This window comes from Elephas maximus, chromosome 16 (assembly GCF_024166365.1).
Source record: "Elephas maximus indicus isolate mEleMax1 chromosome 16, mEleMax1 primary haplotype, whole genome shotgun sequence".
Taxonomy (NCBI): Eukaryota; Metazoa; Chordata; class Mammalia; order Proboscidea; family Elephantidae; genus Elephas; species Elephas maximus.
The window spans coordinates 18,640,800-18,661,064 of record NC_064834.1 but is presented as its reverse complement, the minus strand read 5'-3'; the positions used below and the strand labels follow the sequence as shown (position 1 = coordinate 18,661,064).

The window sequence follows — 20,265 nt, the reverse complement described above, 5'->3', positions numbered from 1 at the left end:
AGAAGGGAAATCCTCAACATAATAAAGGGCATCTATACAAAATCAATAGCCAACATCATTCTTAATGGAGAGAGGCTGAAAACATTCCTCTTCAGAAAAGGAACAAGAAAAGTATGCCCTTTATCACCAATCCTATTTAACATTGTACTGGAAGTTCTAGCTAGAGTAATAAGTCAAGAAAATGAAATAAAGGGATCCAAATTGGTAATGAGAAGTAAAACTGGCCCTATCTGCAAATGATATAATACTATACATACCCAAAAACCAAACCCGCTGCCGTTGAGTCAATTCCGACTCATAGCGACCCTATAGGACAGAGTAGAACTGCTGTATAGAGTTTCCAAGGAGCCCCTGGCAGATTTGTACTGCTGACCTCTTGGTTTGCAGCTGTAGCACTTAACCACTACACCAGCAGGGTTTCCATACTATACATAGAAAACCCAAAAGACTCCACAAGAAAACTACTGGAACTAATAGAAAGATTCAGCAGAGTGGCACGATATAAGATAAACATACAAAAATCAATTGGATTCCTATATACCAATAAAGGGAATGACAAAAAACAAATAGGAAAACAATACCATTTATAACAGCCCCTTTAAAAAGAAAAAAAAAAAAAACCAATTTAGGAATAAATCTAACTAGGGATATGAAAGGCCTATACGAAGAAAACTACAGAACACCACTGCAAGAAACCAAAAGAGACCTACATAAATGGAAAAACATACCATGCTCAGGGATAGGAAGACTCAATCAATATTGTGTCAATATCACCCAAAACAATCTGCAAATACAATGCAATCCAAATACCAACAGCATTCTTTGAAGAGATGGAAAACTAATCATTAACTGTACATGGAAAGGGAAGAGGCCTTGGATAAGTAAAGCACTGCTGAAGAAGAAGAAGAAGGTAGGAGGACTCGCACTGCCTGCCCTCAGAACCTACTATATAGTTATGGTAGTCAAAACAGCCTGGTACTGGTACAACACCAGATACATTGGCCAATGGAGCAGAATCGAGAACCCAGATGTAAATCCATCTACCTACAGCCACTTAATCTTCCACAAGGACCCAAAGTCCATCAAATGGGGAAATGACGGTCTTTGTAACAAATGGTGCTGGCAAACCTGGATGTCCATCTGCAAAAAAAAAAAAGGAAACAAGGCCCATACCTCACACCATACATAAAACCTAATACAAAATTGGTTAGAGACCTAAATATAAAACAAAAAATTATAAAGATCATAGAAGAAAAAATAGGATCAACACCAGAGGCATTAACAGGATACAAACCATAACTAACAACACAAAAAATCCAGAAGATACACTAGGTAAGTGGGATCTTCTAAAAATTAAACACTTATGCTCATCAAAAGACTTCACCAAAAGAGTAAATAGAGAACCTACAGACCGGGAAAAAAAATTTGGCTATGACAAATCCAGCAAAGTTCTAATATCTAAAATCTACAGGAAAATTCAATACTTCTACAACAAAAAGACAAATAATCCAAATAAAAAATGAGCAAAGGAAATGAACAGACACTATACCAAAGAAGGCATTCAGGTGGCTAACAGACACACGAGGAAATGCTCGAGATCACTAGCCATTAAGAGAAAGGCAAATCACAACTACAATGAGATACCATCTCACCCTGGCATTGCTGGCACAAATGAAAAAAAAAAAAAAAAACGGAAAGTAACGAATGTTGTAGAGGCTGTGGGGAGATTGGAACTCTATGAGCTGCTGGTGGGAATGCAAAATGGTACAATCATTTTAGAAAACAATACAGTGCTTCCTTAGAAAACTAGAAATAGAAATACCATATGATCCATCAATCCCACTCCTGGGAATATATCCTAGAGAAATAAGAGCTGTCACATGAATAGACATATGCACATCCATGTTCACTGCACCATTGTTCACAATAGCAAAAAAGATGGAAACAACCTAGATGCCCATCAACAGACGAATGGGTAAACAAACTATGGTACATACACACAAGGGAGTATTACTCAACGATAAAAAACAATGATGAATCTGTGAAGCATCTCACAACATGGATGAATCTGGAGGGTATTATGCTGAGTGAAATAAGTCAATCACAAGAGGACAAATATTGTATGAGACCACTACTATAAAAACACATGAAACAGTTTACATTCAAAAAGGAATAATCTTTGATGGTTACAAGGGAGGGGAGGGGTCGGAATAGAAAAACACTAAAGAGACAATAGGTAAGTGGTAAAGTTGTTGAAAGTTAAGACAGTATACAATACTGGGGAAGCCAGCACAACTTGTCCCAGGCAAGGTCGTGGAAGCTCCACAGACACATCCAAACTCCCTGAGGGACCGAATTACTGGGCTAAGGGCTGTGGGGACCATGGTCTCGGGGAACATCTAGCTCAATAGGTATAACATAGTTTATAAAGAAAATGTTCTACATTCTACCTTGGTGAGTAGTTTCTGGGGTCTTAAAAGCTTGTGAGCGGCCGTCTAAGATACTCCACTGGTCTCACCCTGTTGGGAGCAAGGGAGAATGAAGAAAACTAAAGACACAAGGGAAAGATTTGTCCAAAGGACCAATGGACCACATCTACCATAGCCTCCACCAGACTGAGTCCAGCACAACTAGATGGTGCCCGGCTACCACCACTGACTGCTCTGACGCGGATCACAATAGAGGGTCCCAGATCGAGGTGGAGAAAAATGTAGAACAAAATTCTAACTCACAAAAAAGACCAGACTTACTGGCCTGACAGAGACTGAAGAAACCCTGAGAGTATGGCCCCCAGACATGCTTTTAGTTCAGTAATGAAGTCACTCCTAAGGTTCAACCTTCAACCAAAGATCAGACAGACCCATAAAACAAAATGAGGCAAAAGGGGCACATCACCCCAGGGCAAGAACTAGAAGGCAGGAGGGAACAGGAGAGCAGGTAATAGGGAACCCAAGGTCAAAAAGGGGAGAGTGTTGACATGTTGTGAAATTAGTAACCAATGTCACAAAACAATCTGTATACTAATTGTTTAATGAGAAGCTAGTTTGTTCTGTAAACCTTCGCCTAAAGTACAATAAAAAATAAATAAATTTGCTTACAAAAGTTAAAAAACAAAAAAAAAAGTATATCATCAGGCCTTTGTTCTGAGGTACCTCTAGGTGGACTTGAACCTCTAACTTTTCAGTTAGCAGCAAAGCTCCTTAACTACACAGTGGGGAGTGGAGGTCCTAAATACATAAATCTGAAGACACACCTGGGCCCTCCGAGACCTTTTATCCTCTTGCACCTCTCAACCAGGAGAAAGAAAAGTTTTTCCTGCTCTGGGAAATGGGTGCACCTCCAAACCAGAAGGCTTGTTTGGGATGTCATTGCCAGCTCTTACGGTCCCCACTGTTCCCTTCCTGTGTCTTTGCCTGGGTCTGCCAGCCCCAGGCAAAATGTCCCTGAAGATTTAAGGCAGACAGGCCAGTCTTAGAGAGGTGGCACAAAGCAGCCAGCCTCACAGGTGCCACGTGGCAGTCAGCAGGTGTGAGCCCTGGCACCTGGAGTTCAGTGTTGATCTCTGGGCTGGTCCCCTGTGGTACTGGGGATCCAGAGAGTATAACACAGGACTCAGGGTCACAGGTACAAGATGGAAATCCAGGAGTTGGAAAATGGTTTGCATCCCTGTCCTTGACCCCTCAAGTACTGCAGAGTAAGTTGCAGCTCTTATCGCCCTGTGCCTCTGTTAATCATTGACCGTTACTATAGTTTCTGGCATTTAATGGGGAATTGCTGTGTGCCAGCCACTTCAATTTACATGGTCTCCTTTAATTTTCACAAAAGACTGACAAGGTATGTATCATTCCCATTTTATGGATGGGGAAACCAAGGCTTAGAGTGGTTAGATTACTTGTCCAAGGTTGCACACCCAGGACATAAACTCAGGTCTCTCTGATTCCAAGCCTGTGTTCTTTCTGCCTCCACATCAAAATCTGAGCTAAAAGTGACACATGCTGACGATTCACTGCATCTTCCTAAAGACTAATTTATTTTGAATTGGCCCAAGCTTAGAAGTATTACGCTCTTTGTATTGAATCCCTGCTTGTCATAGATCGAATTGTGTCCCCCCAAGATATCTGTCAACTTGGCTAGGCCGTGATTCCCAGTATTGTGTGATTGTCCACCATTTTGTCATCTGATGTGATTTTCCTATGTGTTCTAAATCCTATCACTAAAATGTTAATGAGATGGATTAGGGGCAGCTATGTTGATGAGATCCACGAGATTAGGTTGTGTTTTAAGCCAATCTCTTTTGAGATATAAAAGACAGAAGCAAGCAGAGAGACATGGGGATCTCACACCACTAAGAAAGCGGCGCCGGGAGCAGAGTGCATCCTTTGACCTGAGCTTCCCACGCAGAGAAGCTCCTAGTCCAGGGGAAGACTGATGACAAGGACCTTCCTCCAGAGCCGACGAAGAAAGCCTTCCTCTGGAGCCATGGCCCTGAATTTGGACTTCTAGCCTACTAGGCCGTGAGAGAATAAACTTCCGTTTGTTAAAGCCATCCACTTGTATTTCTGTTACAGCAGCACTAGATAGCCAATAGGCCACTCTTAGTCGAAGGAAGAGACAAAAATTGTATGATCTGTTCAGTTTCTTTCTCCTAGGCTTCTGGGCAAATCCAAGTCCCAATCAGCATTTTTTTTTTTTACTGTTTCCTTACTCTAAATTCTCAGATAGGCCTGTAACTATCTGCAAGGCTTCATTAGAGAGCTTTCAGCAAGAAGTCTGCTTTCATGGGGGTATCAGTGTAAGGCCTGGGCTATTTGGGCTTTGGGCATGTGGAAAACATGCCTGGCTTGTTCTGGTCACTCAGTCTGCCTATGGCATGACTTTTCTTGCTTCCCTAGTTGTAGGACCATGATTTCTACAAAGCTTCTTTGATTTGGGGCATAGTCAGAAGATGGCATGGTTTTCATGAACAGCTAAGGTTTATTGATTGCCTGCTTTATGCGAGGTATGCCAGGCACTGTGCAAGACAAGAAGTGCTGAAAAGATAGTCCCTGTCCAACACGGAGGGCATGTGGGTTTGCCCTGATTCTCACAGGGACTGGCTGCACAACTATGAGCTGCTCTTCCACCCCCTAGGACTCCTTCCTTGCAGAGTGGGATTGCCTCTGGTGTTCAGTCGCTGAAGTTCCATCCCGTCTCTCCCACCAAGTGTTGGAAGGGAGAAGGGGAATGAATATTTATGTTGTGCTCTCTGGGTCCAGGCCTTAAGATAGGAGGCACTTTGCAGGTAGTTATCTCAGATAAAGGGCTGAAGAAAAGACTCAGTTCTCTGAGTTGCAAGACTCTTCTTGTCCTAATGCTGCAAAGACAACTGCAGAGGGGAGTAGAGGTTGATAGTAGGAGTCTCGTGAACATTTCCCAGTTGACAGCAGAGTTCTTTAAAGTCTTTAGCCATGGCCAATATATTTGAGTTCGGGCTACTCCAGAAAATCTGTCTCTAGCAGCCCAGGAATTGGTTGGGACCAAACCCTCTGCCCCTAGGTGGGGGGTGGAAGGTTGGTATCAGGCTGTAATTAATCTGACTGGTCTCCCACTCACTGGACAGAATGGATTTGGCCTCCTCAGGCTCTAAAGCAGGCAAGCTAGCCATATGAGTGTCCCCAAGCACTCATTTCTGGAGATGTGACTTGAAACCATCACTTGAGCATTTTTACTCATCTTCCCAAACCCTACCTGGCAGCCTCTGAATGTGGGGGTTTTGGGCACATCTGTGCTCTACAATAGGCCTTTCTTTGTGCCCAATGATAGGTGACAGGTCAGACCCCAGGCTTCAGCCAGGGCTGCTCCAGCATGATGTTTAGGCAGGAGGGTTGGCACCTCCTGTTCCTGAGGTTCCAGCCTCAGCTCACCTCCATTATGTCAAGGCTTCTCCATGTAGTATTTCAGCAACCAGAGCCAAGCTTGCACTTGAATTTCAGGAATATTAGAGGAATAAGGAAGACATATCCAAGACGTAAGTGTCCTGTTACTCCTGCCTACAGCTTTTAAATCTTGCTCTATATCAGTTAGCTTTTACTGTGTTATAAATCACCCCAATATTTACTGGCTTAAAACAACAATCTTTATTTGTCCACAAGCCTGTGAGTTGGCAATTTGGCCTGGGCTCAGCTAGGATGGCTCTTCTGTGCCCCACTTACAGTCAGCGGGGATCTCTTGGGTGTTTGCAGTCAGCTTATAATCTGCAACTTCTCTCATGTGTGGCAGTTGGCTGGTTAGAGGCAGGGGTGATGAAGATAACTGGGCTATGTGTCACTCACATTCCAGCAGACAAGCTTGAGCTCATTTGCATGGTGGTGGCTGCAAGGGACCCAAGAGCAGCAAGAGATGGCAAGCCCCATTGCAGTTTTTAAGCCTCTGATTGCATCACACTGCTGTTGATCTATTGGCCAAAGCAAAGCACATGGCCAATCCCAGAGTCATTCTGGAAGGACACTACCTGAGAGCATGGGTGCAGGAAGGAGAATTATTGTAACTGTGTTGTGCAAACAATTTACTATGTCCTCCATATCCCTTCAGCTTCCATCATGGAGACATGCACATGAGCCTCTCCCTTGATTGGCAACATCTTCGAAAACTTTGCTGCAAGGGGAGTTATGAAAGGGCAGGATGCTAACTCATCCCTTCCCAGACCCACCAAAAATTGGTTGCCGCTTGATGGCCATGTGTGCTCCATGCTCATCTGGACAGCATTGCATCCTGCAATCTTGGGGACATGATGGGGCCAATGGTTCAGCAGGGATCAAGCCTTTGGGCTCCCACAGCTCCCCTACAGGCCTCCCCAGCAGCTCTGAGGATGCTGTTCTTTACTCATTGACACATCTGTGTTCTCTACTGGATTGTGGGCTCCCTGAGGGCAAAGCTGTGTTGTTTTCCATCTTCATCTCCCCCTGTCTTAGTTAGCTAGTGCTGCTGTAACACGAATACCTTAAGTAGGTAGCTTTAAAGAAAAAAATTAATTTTCTTACAGTTCAGGAGACTAGAAGTCTGAATTCAGGGCACCAGCACTATGGGAAGGCGCTCTGTGTGTCCACTCTGCGGGAAGATCCTTGTCTGTTTCAGCTTCTGTAGCCCTGGGGTTCCTTAGTTCCTAGGTCATCTTCATGTGGCATCTATCTCCCACCTCCTCACCCCCATTTGTGCTTGCTCGTATCTGTGTCCATACTGCTTCTTATAACTCAGAAGTGATTAGTTTTAGGGCTCACTCTATATTGGTACGGCTCAACTAACTTAACAAAGAAAGCCCTTTTCCCAAATGGGATCACATCCACAGGTATAGTGTTCAGGATTCTACAGTGCAGTGAATTGCTTAATATGGACCTTCTAGCCATTTTTTTTTTTTTAGCCATAGCCTTTGTCACTTACACCAAATGACTGGGTGGGGCTATGCAAATGAGGTGCTTGTAGCTCACCAAGGGGATTGAATAGCTTACTAATAATGCAAATAAGGTGCATGACATCCTTGTGGGGCAGGATCATGCAAATAAGGTGTATGGAACCCTAATAAGGGGATTGGTCAGTTTTGCCATCCTGCTGTGCTTAAAACGAGCTATCCCAGAGGCAATAAGGGAGGTTCTTACCACCACCAAGAAAGAAAAGCCAGGAGTGTAGCGCATCCTTTGGACCTGGAATCCCTGTGCTGAGAAGCTCCTGGAACCAGGAGACCAAGGGTGAGAGCTGTAACACCAAAGATAGCGAGAAGCAGTGGCAGCAGCAAAACCAGGAGACCAACAGGAGACCGGCAGGAGATGGCACGGTGGGCTTCCCCTTTCCAGCCCACAGAACAAGAAAGCTGAGGGCCTTCCAGCAGGAGGCTTGCTGGTGGAATAGGGTGTCTCCTGGCACTTGGTGGAGCTAGGTTTGCCAACTCACAGAGCTAGAGCTGAGTGCCTTCCAACCAAGGCTTACTGGTGGACTGGGGTGCCTCTGGGCACTTACTGGCAGTGCTAAAAGAGCTTTGTAACACTTGTCAGAGCAGGGCAGAGGCCAGGCCAAGGGGCTGAGAGACAAAGAGAGATTTGCCTGTGGACATGGCTGAGAAGAGGCTGCCCCGATTGAAAAACTGTATCTTGAGCGTTCCTGAACCTGAATTTAACCTGTTACTTCCCTAATAAACCTCATAACTGTGAGTATGGTCTGTGAGTTCTGTGTGGCCATTGCAATTAATTATCTAACCCAGAATAGAATTAGAGAGTGCCCTGGGAGGGGATGGTTGGTGTTAGAATTAGTAAAAAGGTTGGCGGATGGAAGCATGTCTGCCTTATAGGCATCAGCCTTGGGCAGTTGATGCTGATACAGATTCTCCTTCCTCCTTGCAAAATTAGAGGTCAGACACTGTCCCCCCAACTTTTACAGATTCCAACACATATTTTGGGGGGACATAATTCATTCCATAATACCTTCCTAGCACAATGCCTGGCACATCTGCAATAAACACCTATGTGAATAAATTGGTGAATCGGACATTACTGAGCTCTGCTGCATTTCATCCAGAGAACAGTTTGTGTTAGAATTTATTTAGACATTTCAAGGTTATTTGTAATTTTTTTTCTATGAATAATTTGACTTATAAGCATCAATATGTCCTGAACATAAGCTGCTAAGATAACTTTGTAACCCCTTATCTTGTCCTGTCTTTCTTTAATGCCCATGGAAGACCGTAGAAAATGAAAGGCCAGTGATGCCCCCACTTACTGAAAGTAAGGTAAGAAACCTCGATATTCCTTTCATTTCCTGCTGTAAAACAGAGAGATTGTGCTGCAATTCCCTTGGGAATCTGATCATGGTTTTAAGCCAGCCCAGAGCACCGCAGTGGATTCCCAGGGTGAGAGAAGCGTTTACCTCCAACCCACTCCCTTCTGGACCCCAGTCCACCTCCACAGGGCAGGTACATCCTGAGGGGGCGTTGCCTTTGTTCTTAGGCCTCTTCTTAGCCCTTTCTTGAAAGCAAGATGCAAAATGTCAGAATTGAACACGGGGCCCTTCGCCTTCGAGCTGTGAGGGGTACTGACTGTGGAAGAGATTCTGCTAGAGGGAATGAGGGTCTCTACCCACTCTTGTCTCTCCCAGTGTGCAGTCAGGCACACCACGAACTTGGCACCCATCCCCTCTGTGCTTGAACATGAAAAAGTTTCAGATCTTTTCTATTGACATATCCCACATGGTCCCAAATCAGAGAGCTTTGGTCCTATTTGTGATAACATTCTACCCTCCCTCACATTCCCCAAGCAGGCACCTTAGTGTGCCCTTAAATTGCAGTAGGGTGGATCTGAGGTAGGCTGCTTCATGGGAAGGTGGTGAAGTGGAGTCTTTAAGAGGTAACTTGTTGGGGGAGAAGTACAGTAACTCTTAATTTTCCCTTCACCTGGGTCTATTACCTCATCCCAGGTGAGACTCAAGGCTGGGTCTGGATTCATAGTCACCTCTGCCTTGCCCCTCATTTCACTGATTGAGCAACTGTATTTTTGTTTTTTCAAAGATGAATAAAACTCAGTTCCCAGCCTCAAAGGACTTATGGCTGAGAGGCGAAGCTCAACATTCTGTCTATCCGTCTGTCCATCCGTCTAACCATCTGTCATCCATCCATCCATCTAAAACACAGGGTGACATGTGACACATGCTTTGAGAGCGAAGTGAGGGAGTGATTGACCCCGGTTTGGGGAGATAAGGAAGTCTGGATAGAGGAGGTGAGATTTGCAGAGGGTCTTGAAGCAGAAGAAATTTGCCAGGCCAGGAAGGGCATTCCAAACAGAGCAGTGAGTGCAAAAGCAGAAGCTGCAAGGAATGGGGAGAAGTTTGGGGAAGCTGGTGTGATGCTGGGAAGGCAAGAGGTGAGGCTGACAAAGTTGGGAAGGGTGGGACTGGATGTCCTGTTAAGGAACTTGATCAGTGGGGCCCAAAGAATCTTCTAGTCTGAAGGATCTGTGATTAAATTGTCTTCTGTGGGGCAGAACAATTCAAGACAGCATCAGAGAGAATATTTAGAAATAAATTTTAAAAAAGCATAAAACTTATACTTTGAAAACTATAAAACATTGTTGAAAGACATTAAAGAAGATCTAAATAAATAGAAAGACATCCAGTGTTCATGGATCAGACTTAATATTGTTAAGCTGGGAATACTCCCCAAATTTATCTACAGATTCAGTGAACCCCTATCAAAATCCCAGGTGGCTTCTTCACTGAAATTGATAAGATGATCCTAGAATTCATATAGAAATGCAAGGGACACATGTTTTATGTGTTTCCTAATGTACATAATATATTACTATAGTAGTATGCATTGATAAAAATAGGTAAATATAGATATTATTGAAATATATGATCAAAACATTTTTATTGATAGGGGTTCATGATCAAACAAGTTTCATAGCCTGGGGCTATGGAGAGTTGATATAGACAAGGGCCTCTTCCAGCAGAAAGAATGGGAAGAAGGGGATGGATTCAAGAGTTTGGTTTGTTTGTTCTTGGGACACATTTATAGGTAGAACTGATAGGGTTTGGTGACTAACTAGAGGTGGGGCATGCAGGAGAGGAAGGAGTTCAAGGATGACATCCAGACTTCTAGCTTGGGTAATGGAGAGGTCTCTCTCTCTGGAACACCCTTTCCTAGACATTGGCATGGCACACACTCTTGCCTTATTCTGGTTTCTACTTAAATGTCACATCCTCAGGACACTTTAAAAAGTATCCATTATTTTAAGAATACATCCTTTTCTATCTTCCCTATCAATCCTATCTAAAATAATGCCGCTACCCTCTATTTGTTTAACCTGTATATCAGTTAGGATTAGATTTGGCTGGTAGTAACAGAAAACCCCCAAATGGCAGTTGGGTAAACACATTGGAATTTTATTTTTCTCTCAAGTTCCAGAAATCTGGAAGTAGTCAGTTTGAGTAGATACTGGGTACCTTGGTGAAAGGGCCCCAGGCTCCTTCTATTTTATTTTGTTGGTTTGTTCATTCCCAAAGTTATCTCATAATCTAAGATGGCCACTGGCTCTCTAGTTAGTATGTCTGTGTTTCAACCAGTAGGAAGGAGGAAGGAGGAATGACAAAGAAGTGGGGAAAGCTGCACAATAGCTGTTTCTTAAGGAAGGCTCCTGCAAGCTGTCGCAAGACACTCACTTCCATCTCTTTGGCCAGAACTCAGTCATGTGGCCACAGCTAGCTGCAGGGGAGGCTGGAAAATGTAGTCTTAATTTTGCGGAATCTGAATCCAGCTAAACATTGGACATTAGGACAAATGGGAAATGGGTATTGTGGGATATTGCTGTGTTGGCTACACCCTGCTTTATTTTTCCTCTTAGCACCTGATCTAATGTATATTTAATTGGTTATCTGCTTACTGTCCGTATCTCCCCTTGAGAATGCGAGGAGGGACTCTGTCTTGTTCACCACCACATTTCCAGTCTCCAGAGAAATGCTCGGGCAGGTTGTTGCTGTTAGGTGCCGTCGAGTTGGTTCCGACTCATAGTGACCCTATGCACAATGGAACGAAACACTGCCCGGTCCTGAGCCATCCTTACAATCGTTGTTATGCTTGAGCTCATTGTTGCAGCCACTGTGTCAATCCACCTCATTGAGGGTCTTCCTCTTTTCTGCTGACCCTGTACTCTGCCAAGCATGATGTCCTTCTCCAGGGACTAATCCCTCCTGACAATAAGTCCAAAGTATGTAAGACACAGTCTCGCCATCCTCGCTTCTAAGGAGCATTCTGGTTGTACTTCTTCTAAGACAGATTTGTTCGTTCTTTTGGCAGTCCATGGTATATTCAATATTCTTCGCCAACACCACAATTCAAAGTTGTCAGTTCTTCAGTCTTCCTTATTCACTGTCCAGCTTTCACATGCATATGATGTGATTGAAAATACCATGGCTTGGGTCAGGTGCACCTTAGTCTTCAGGGTGACATCTTTGCCTCTTCAAAATCTTGAAGAGGTCCTTTGCAGCAGATTTACCCAATGCAATGTGTCTTTTGATTTCTTGACTGCTGCTTCCATGGGTGTTGATTGTGGATACAAATAAAATCCTTAACAACTTCAATCTTTTCTCCGTTTATCATGATGTTGCTCATTGGTCCAGTTGTGAGGATTTTTGTTTTCTTTATGTTGGGGTGCAATCCAAACTGAAGGCTGTGGTCTTTGATCTTCATTAGTAAGTGCTTCAAGTCCTCTTCACTTTCAGCAAACAAGGTTGTGTCAGCTGCATAACGCAGGTTGTTAATGAGTCTTCCTCCAATCCTGATGTCCCGTTCTTCTTCATATAGTCCAGCTTCTTGGATTATTTGCTCAGCATACAGATTGAATAGGCATGGTGAAAGAATACAGCCCTGACACTCACCTTTCCTGACTTTAAACCAATCAGTATCCCCTTGTTCTGTGCGAACAACCGCCTCTTGATCTATGTAAAGGTTCCTCATGAGCACAATTAAGTGTTCTAGAATTTCCATTCTTCACAATGTTATCCATAGTTTGTTACGATCAGGCAGGTAGTTGCTTTAAAAATATTTGCTGAGTGAATAAATGACAAGGTGTGGAATCCAGAAGAAGTAGAAGTTTAAGAAGATAATAACTTTCACGGGAGATGTGCTGTGTTTCAGATGCCTGTAGGACAAATAGGAGTTGATGTTTGTAGGCAGTTGGAAATATGGGTCTGGAGCTCAGGAGAGAGATCAGGGCTGGAGATCTTGGCAAGAATGATTCTTTGGGAAGGGCACATTGGGATGGGCCCACAGCAGACAGGGAGAGGAGGGCATACTCAGCCAGCCAGCTCGGTGGAATCAAAGCCAGATAACCCCCACCTCACTCCAGTGGGAGGGTCAGCTGCTTCCATACCCCACTCACAATGCCCCTGGTTATCTAGATTTACCTCATTTCTTGGTTTGAGGAACAAAAGAACAATCCAGTTGTCATTGAGTTGATTTCGACTCATGGCGAGTTCATGTGTTGCAGAGTAGTATTGTACTCCATAGAGTTTTCATGACTCTGACCCTTTGGAAGCAGATTGCCAGGCCTTTCTTCTGAGGTGCCTATCGTTGGGTTCAAACCTCCAACCTTTCGGCTAGCGGTTGAGTGCTTAACTATTTGCACCACCCAGGGACTCTGCTTGGTTTGAGACTGCCCCTCTATAAAGAGACTGCAGAGCCAGGACCTACTTGCCATGCTTTACAAATCACCAATCCCTGGCTCGGTCCTCAGTGCAGGGCCTTGGATTCATCTGAGGCTGAGGTCTCACTGAATGCGGGTAAAATAAGAAAAATAAGGAGCATATGCTAAAATGAATATTTCACCTCGTCGAAGCAGCAGGTACACTGGTGATTAAGAGCACAGACTGGAGCCAGACTGCCTGGGTCCAGGTCCCGGCTTTTGTACTCAGCAGCCAGGTAACCCTTCCTGTGACTCAGTTTTCTCATCTATAAAATAGGGATATTACCAGTCATGACCTCATTGGTTTGTTTTGAGGATCAAACAAGTTAATGTAAGTGAAAAATTAAGAACAATACCTTGCATATAGTAAGTTCTACCTAAGTACTGGCTACTACTATTATACAGCCGTACATAGTTTTAAAAAGTGTCCATTATTTTGAGAATATTTTCTTTTTACTTCTCTGGGTTAAAATGTCTTTTCCTTTAGGAAATTATAGTGATACCAAAACCCAAAACCAAACCCGTTGCCATTGAGTCAATTTCGACTCATGGCAACCCCATGTGGTACAGAGAAGAACTACGTTAGAGCATTTTTTGGCTGTAATCTTTACAGGAGCAGATCACCAGGCCTTTCTTCCGCAGTGCCATTGGCTGGTTCGAACCACTACCCTTTAGGTTAGCAGTCTAGCGCAAACCATCTGCGTTACCCGTGACCTTAATTATGGTGATGTTATTAGTTGCTGTCAAGTCAATTCCAACTGGTGGTGACCCCGTGTGTGCAGAGTAGAACTTCTCAACAGGATTTTCTTGGTTGCGATTTCCACAGGCCTGTCTGCTGAGGCGCCTCTGGGTGACATTGAACAGCCCACCTTTCTGTTAGTAGTCGAGCGCTTAACCCTTCTCGTCATCCAGGGATCCAGGAAATTATAATTATTTAAAATATCTTTCTGAGCAAAATGAAAAGACAGTACCCAATTTTTGTTTGTTTGTCTCTGTAATTTGCTGGCCCGGGAAAGACCACAGCCTAGAAACCCTTCCTAGGTGTTGACCTGGCCTGTGCGAGCTGTTTCCCTCTGTATTCTGAGTGCTGAATCTTGTGGGCAGGATTGGGGACCTTTTGTTGACCCTGTGAAGGGGACTGTGTGTGGACACTGGAGAGAACTATCCCAGGAAACATAGGGCAACTAGCAGGGTGATTTGATATTGTTCTGCTCTGATAAGATACTGCTTCCTCTGGGGAAGAAGCCTGCCTGAGGTAAAGAGAAGGCCTGAAGCCTGGGGCAGGCCTCAGCAGTTAACATTTCCTCTTCCAGGCCACTATTCTTTTTGTGAAGGAGGCTTGGCAGGGCCAGAGGCAGTGGAATGAGGATGAGATATTCTGGAGCTAACAGGGTGTGACTAGGTTTTCCTTGGCTCCCATGCCCAACAGGTTTCTCTGGCGCTGAGGGACTGCCATCCCCAAAGGGAAGTGGAAGATTCTTTGGGACAGAAGCTGAGAAAGGCATCTCTTGGGGTCAGGTTCTCTCTGAGCCATGGTGTACAGATCGGGGTTAAGCAAGGGGCTGAGACTAGGGTGAGGCAAGAGAGGGGCCTAGGGTGCAAAATTGGGGGGTAAGATTTAAACCTTGCATGCTATGTGCCTCTCTTGTCTTACCCAACGCCTGAGGCCTTCTGCCTGTAAACTTCAATCACAGGAGTGAACAGTGAAATGCCTACAGGCGCCAGGCTACACTATAATCAGTGGGGTGGGTGGGCTGGGTGGGCCTGGGGCAAAGGAGAGCACTCCAGCCCTTCCAAAAGCGGCAGTGACTGCCCAGCTCTAGCCAGTTTTTGCCACACAGTAAGGTGGACCCTGTGCGGCCAGGCCATTGATGTGAGAAACCTGGATTTTAAAGTGAAATCCTCTAATTTTTAAATGTGGGCTCATATTAATAAAACACAGGTGGGCCGAGTAAGATACGTTCTAGGCCATGCTTGAGCAGAGAGGTTGCCAGTTCACACCTTCTGTCATGACGTTGCTGGAAGGCAGAACTTTGAACAAATGAAAGAGGAAGAAAGGGTGGGATTTTATAACTCCAGACACTCCAGGTGCTGTGTAGCCAGGGCCTTCCCACGGAAGGCTAGCCACAGAACTGTCTGCAAAGCCTATGAGAAAGTCACAACTAAGTTTCACTCCAGTGTGCTCCTGACCTGCAGAGCCACCGACACTGGGGCAGCTGCCCTCAGCATCATCCAAGAGTGGCTGCGAAAAATATTACCGGTTGAATCATTCCAGAAATTTCCTTCAGAAGTTCCCATGGAAATCCAGGGTCTAAATCAGTAGTTCTCATTCCTGGCAGCACCTGAGACTCACCTGGGGAACTTTAAAAACAAACAAAGGATGTTTAAATGGAGTCCCCTGGGTGGTTAAGCACCCAACTGCTAGCCAAAAGATTAATGGATCACATCACCTAGAGGTACCTTGGAAGACAGGCCTGGAGATCAGCTTCTGGAAGGTCACAGCCTTGAAAACTCTATGGAGCTGTTCTGCTCTGTACACCTGGGGTCACCATGTGTCGGAATCGACTCTGCAGCAACCAACCACAGGCTGTACACCAGAATTGATTCAGTCATCACCTCTGGGGAGGGGCTGGGGTCTGCATTTTTTAAAGCTCTCCAAGTGATTTTTTTGTGCAGCCAGGATGAAGACCACCGACCTAATAAGTAGCAACGCTGGGTTAGGATCCCTTCTTGGCGTTTCTCTGCGGGATGTACTGTATATGACTGTCCCAAGCTGCATTAGGGTTGCGAGATGTTGCAGTGGCTTGGGCATTGGGCTTAATTTTTTCTTTATCTTTGAGGCCTTAAACAAGCTCTAAAACCTCCACACCCTCATTGATTGATTAAGTGGAGATAATAATGGTAGTTAGCCTTCTAACCTCATCAGGCTGTCATCAGGAGAAATGAGGTAATAAATGAGAAACCTCTCAGTAAACTGTCAAGCATTATGCAAACATTATTGCTTTTAGGAGCGTGCTCCCCTCCACTCGGGGTACAGCTTTGATCCATTGGCGATCATTTCTGGAGTAACTTTCCTAGTAATTCCCAGTGTTGTGGGTCAGATGTTAATTGCAACATCCTGACTTAGCCGCAGCCTGTGTAGTGTACTGGTTAAGAGTTACAGCTGCTAACCAAAAGGTCAGCAGTTTGATTCCACCAGGCGCTCCTTGGAACCGCATAGGACACTTCCACTCTGCCTTATAGGGCTGCTATGAGCCGCAATCCATTCGATGGCAATGGGTGTTTTTGTGTGTGTTCTCTTATAGGCAGGTGTGTTTCATGGGGTGGGAGCCTGGATGCTGTGTGACCCGTGCCCCAGCCTGCACAACAGGAACCAGAGTAAATGATCAGAGAGAAATCCAGGGGATTTCAGAAAAAAATCCTTCCTCTTCTGGAGGCAGCGGGAAGGAGACCCGTGGAAATGAGGCCCCAATGGTGGAGGTGTTTGCTGTTCTTTCTGGTCCAGGGAGTTATCAGCAGGGGGACTTGGCTGGGGTCTAAGAGCTACATGAGGTCCCAGGTGACACATATGGTTTGCGCATGGCTACTGACTGCAAGGTTGGCGGCTTGAATCCACCTAGTGGTGCCACGAAAGAAATGCCTGGTGATCTACTTCCATTAGATTACAGTCATTGAAAAGTCTACGAAGCACAGTTCTACTCTGGCACACGTGGGGTTGCCATGAGTTGGTATGGACTCGATGGCAACGGGTTTGTTTTTTAAGAGCTATCTGACAACAAAATAAGGCAGAAAAACGAAAAAAATGCATAAGGTGATAATCAATACACGGAGGGGACACAGGCTCAGCTCTGAGCCCGGCAGGGGACACGGAAGTGCAGCAAGGGCTCTGGCCTCAGGAAGCTCAGTCTGATTGGGGCAGATAAGGCCAGCCCTCCCAAAAGACAGTAAGCCGTATCAGGCAGGCTGGCATGACTCAGTGTTACTTATCTGAGGCCCCGGCTGCAGTGAGGCGGTGGGGTGAATGGACAGAGTGGCTGGGCATTAGAACTGGGTTTGAGTCCCAGCTCCAGACTCGACCTCAACCTGACCTGGGAACCATGGCCTACCTGCTGGGTCTCAGGTTCCTCGTCTATGAAAAAGAGGATTGGTCTACATCTACATGGACTCTGACCACAATCTGAGTTTGTCCTGTGGAGGTGCAGATACCTGGGAGTCTGGGGTGAGTAGACGTGGTTAGGGAAGGCTTATGGGGAAGGCGCATGAGCTGGGCCTCTGGTGAAGGAGTAATTGATCAGGTGGAAGTGAGAGGAGAGCAGGGCAAGCAAGGAAATATGAGCAGAGGCTCAAATGGAAGGACACGGTGGGGGCCCAAAGACGGTGGGGAACTGGCCTCCCTGTGGCCAAGAGGGGTGGGAGAAAGAGATAAGTGGGCAAGAGTGGTGTCAGGTTACAGAGGCTCAGAAGCCAGGCAGAGAAGTTTAAATTGGCTCCATTGGAGGACAGGGCCATAGAGCGAGTTGGGGCAGGGCCATGATGTGATTAGGCCGCTTTTTAGCAGGATTAATGTGGCTGGGTGCTCAGAATGGCTTGGATGGCAGGAAGCCAGGGCCCAGGGAGGGTAGCTAAAAGACTCTTGTAATTTTTCTGGCATGGCGTAATGAGGGCTGGGAGTTGGGAGGAAACCTTGGGACCTGACTGCATTCAGGGGTGAGGAGGAAGCAGTCACCTTGAGAAGCAGCTGTTGTCTCAAAGGCCAGGGGAGAGACAGCAGTCTTCCTGCCTGGAGAGAACAGCTCAGGGTAGCTCAGCCATGCTTCTCCCTGGCTTCGGCTCCAGTAAGATCTCAGTTGTAATGGGGGCACAGGTGATGGTGCCAGCTGGGGACTGGGCTAAGGGCATACCCCAATCATGGTCATTCTACCTGCCATGTGCCAGGCCTATCCTAGGTGGAGGAGACGGAACAATGAGCAAACATGGTCTTCGATCCCTACTTCTAGCCTTTTGAGTTTGGCAATCACATTTGCAGGACTCAAATGGCACTTGAGAATAACCCTCTCGTTCTCGTTTGCCCAATTCTACTATTTATGGCCTTATAGGTAGTGGAAGTTCTTGACAGGGTACCAGAAAACCTCCCTGTTCTTGGGTTATAATAATACTATCCAGGGGCAGATCCAGGTTTTGTGGGGCCTCTCTAGAATTAAAAATTGTCATTAGCTGCTGTCAAGTCGGCCCTTGACTCATGCTGACACCCATGCACAAGAGAATGAAATGCTGCCTGGTCCCGTGCATCTCCATGATCAGCTGCAGATTGGATGGCTGTGGTCCACAGGGCTTCCACTGGCTGATTTTCAGAACATCACCAGGCCTTTCTTCCTAGCCTGTCTTAGTCTGGAAGCTCCACTGAAACCTGTTCAGCATCATAGTAACATGCAAGTCTCCACGACAGGCAGGTGGTGGCTGCGTATGAGGTGCACTGGCTGGGAGTTGAACCAGGGACCCCCACATGGAAGACTAGAATTCTACCACTGAACCACCACTGCCCTCACTTCAAAATTACAAATATAAAGTTGCTAGGACCTAGAAAGGGGCAAATGCAAGTGAGAGGTCCTGAAACTTAAACCTCATCAGCTTCACAGTCAATCCTATGACAATACTCACCATTTATTAAGTATATATTTATATGCAACTATTTTTAGTACTTTGTAACAACCACGGGGGATGGGCATTAGTATCTCCATCTTACAGATGAGGAAACATGCTCAGAGAGGTGACTCAGGATGCCACAGCCATAAGGCCAGGGAGTGGGGGCTGGGCTCTGGACTGGAGCTCTGGCCTCAAACATCTGAGCTGCTCCTTTTCAGTTGATGCCGGCAACCATCAGGCCCCTGGGCTACTGAGGATGGCTGTCATGGAAGGCGACCCATCTCTCTCTGGATTCCACTGTACCTTTGGAAGGCCTGGCCAGGTGTTCCCAGGACCCAGGGCTGGAGTAGAGACGGGGGGTTGTGTACTCTGTCCATCTCAGGGGACCACATGGTGTAGTCAGTCCTTCATCCCAGGGTCCATCCCAGCCTATTAGCAGAGGTCTACGATCCACCATCTCCATTAGGCATAGAGGGTTCAGGAACGTGGCCTATATACATAGGGAGCAGGGTACAACTGGGACAGGAAACCCTAGGGGTGAGGACCAGTTTTTAAGATACACAAACCCAAGCTCTCACCGTAGATCTATGGGTTCCTGGCTGTATAACTGAGTCTCAGTTTCCTTACCTGTTGAATCACGACAGTAACCACTTCTTTGTATTTTACAACATGGTATCTTGTAGGGCAGTAAAGCTCCTGCTAGTGTCCAGCACACAGTAGCACTTACCTGAGAATGCTACGGTTCTTATCACTTCTAGTAGCTGCACGCACACCTCTGATTCTGTATTCCCCCTTTGGAAGCTGAATAGTTTTCTAGGAATCCCTCCCACCCAGCAAACTTCCTGTCCCACAGATCCCAAAGGTCTCCAAGAACGAGAGAGGCCCCGGGGATGGGGGAGGCCAGGGCCTGCGCACCAGGACCCGCTCGCCCAGCGTGCACCCTCCCGGAGAGCTGCAGAAGCTAGGGGTCTCACACGTGCTTTAGCAGTACAAATCCCCCAGTCGGAGATTAGGCTGCGTGGGCCAGGGCCGCCGCAGCCCAGCCGGGCGAGGTGGGAGGAGACGCACCGCCCGCGAGCGCCCCTCTCGGCTCCTGGACCCACGAAAACCCGCAAGCGCGGCCACCCTGGTGCGAGGACTGCATTGTCTCCCGGCGGCCGCTTCCGCCAGCGCAGGCCTTGCTCTCGCTTTCCACGCCCATTTGTGCAGCCCACCTCTTCCCCGGCGTCTCCCCATCCGGAACTCTCAGGCGGGAACCCTAATCTCTGAGGAAGAGGACAGCCCACTCCCGGCTGCGCCGGGGTCCGGGCAGACCCTCCCGGGCCGGGCCCCGCTGCCCTGCCCTCGTCCCTGACCAGCCAGGCGGTGCCGTCCCCCCCACGCTTCCCCGGCCTGCGCTCCGCCTGCCCGGGCGCACGGCACC

At 46.4% G+C, this 20,265-nt stretch overlaps 1 protein-coding gene across 1 annotated transcript in view; it reads left to right on the top strand.

Annotated features, from left to right (window-relative positions):
• Window positions 1-17,243: 17,243 nt before the first annotated feature.
• Window positions 17,244-20,265, top strand: part of HK1 (hexokinase 1) — an 83,051-nt gene continuing 80,029 nt past the window's right edge. The window contains exon 1 of the mRNA XM_049855789.1: window positions 17,244-17,418. Within this exon, the coding sequence (XP_049711746.1) occupies window positions 17,359-17,418 (60 nt within the window). The 5' untranslated portion in view covers window positions 17,244-17,358. The remainder of the gene's footprint in view (window positions 17,419-20,265) is intronic.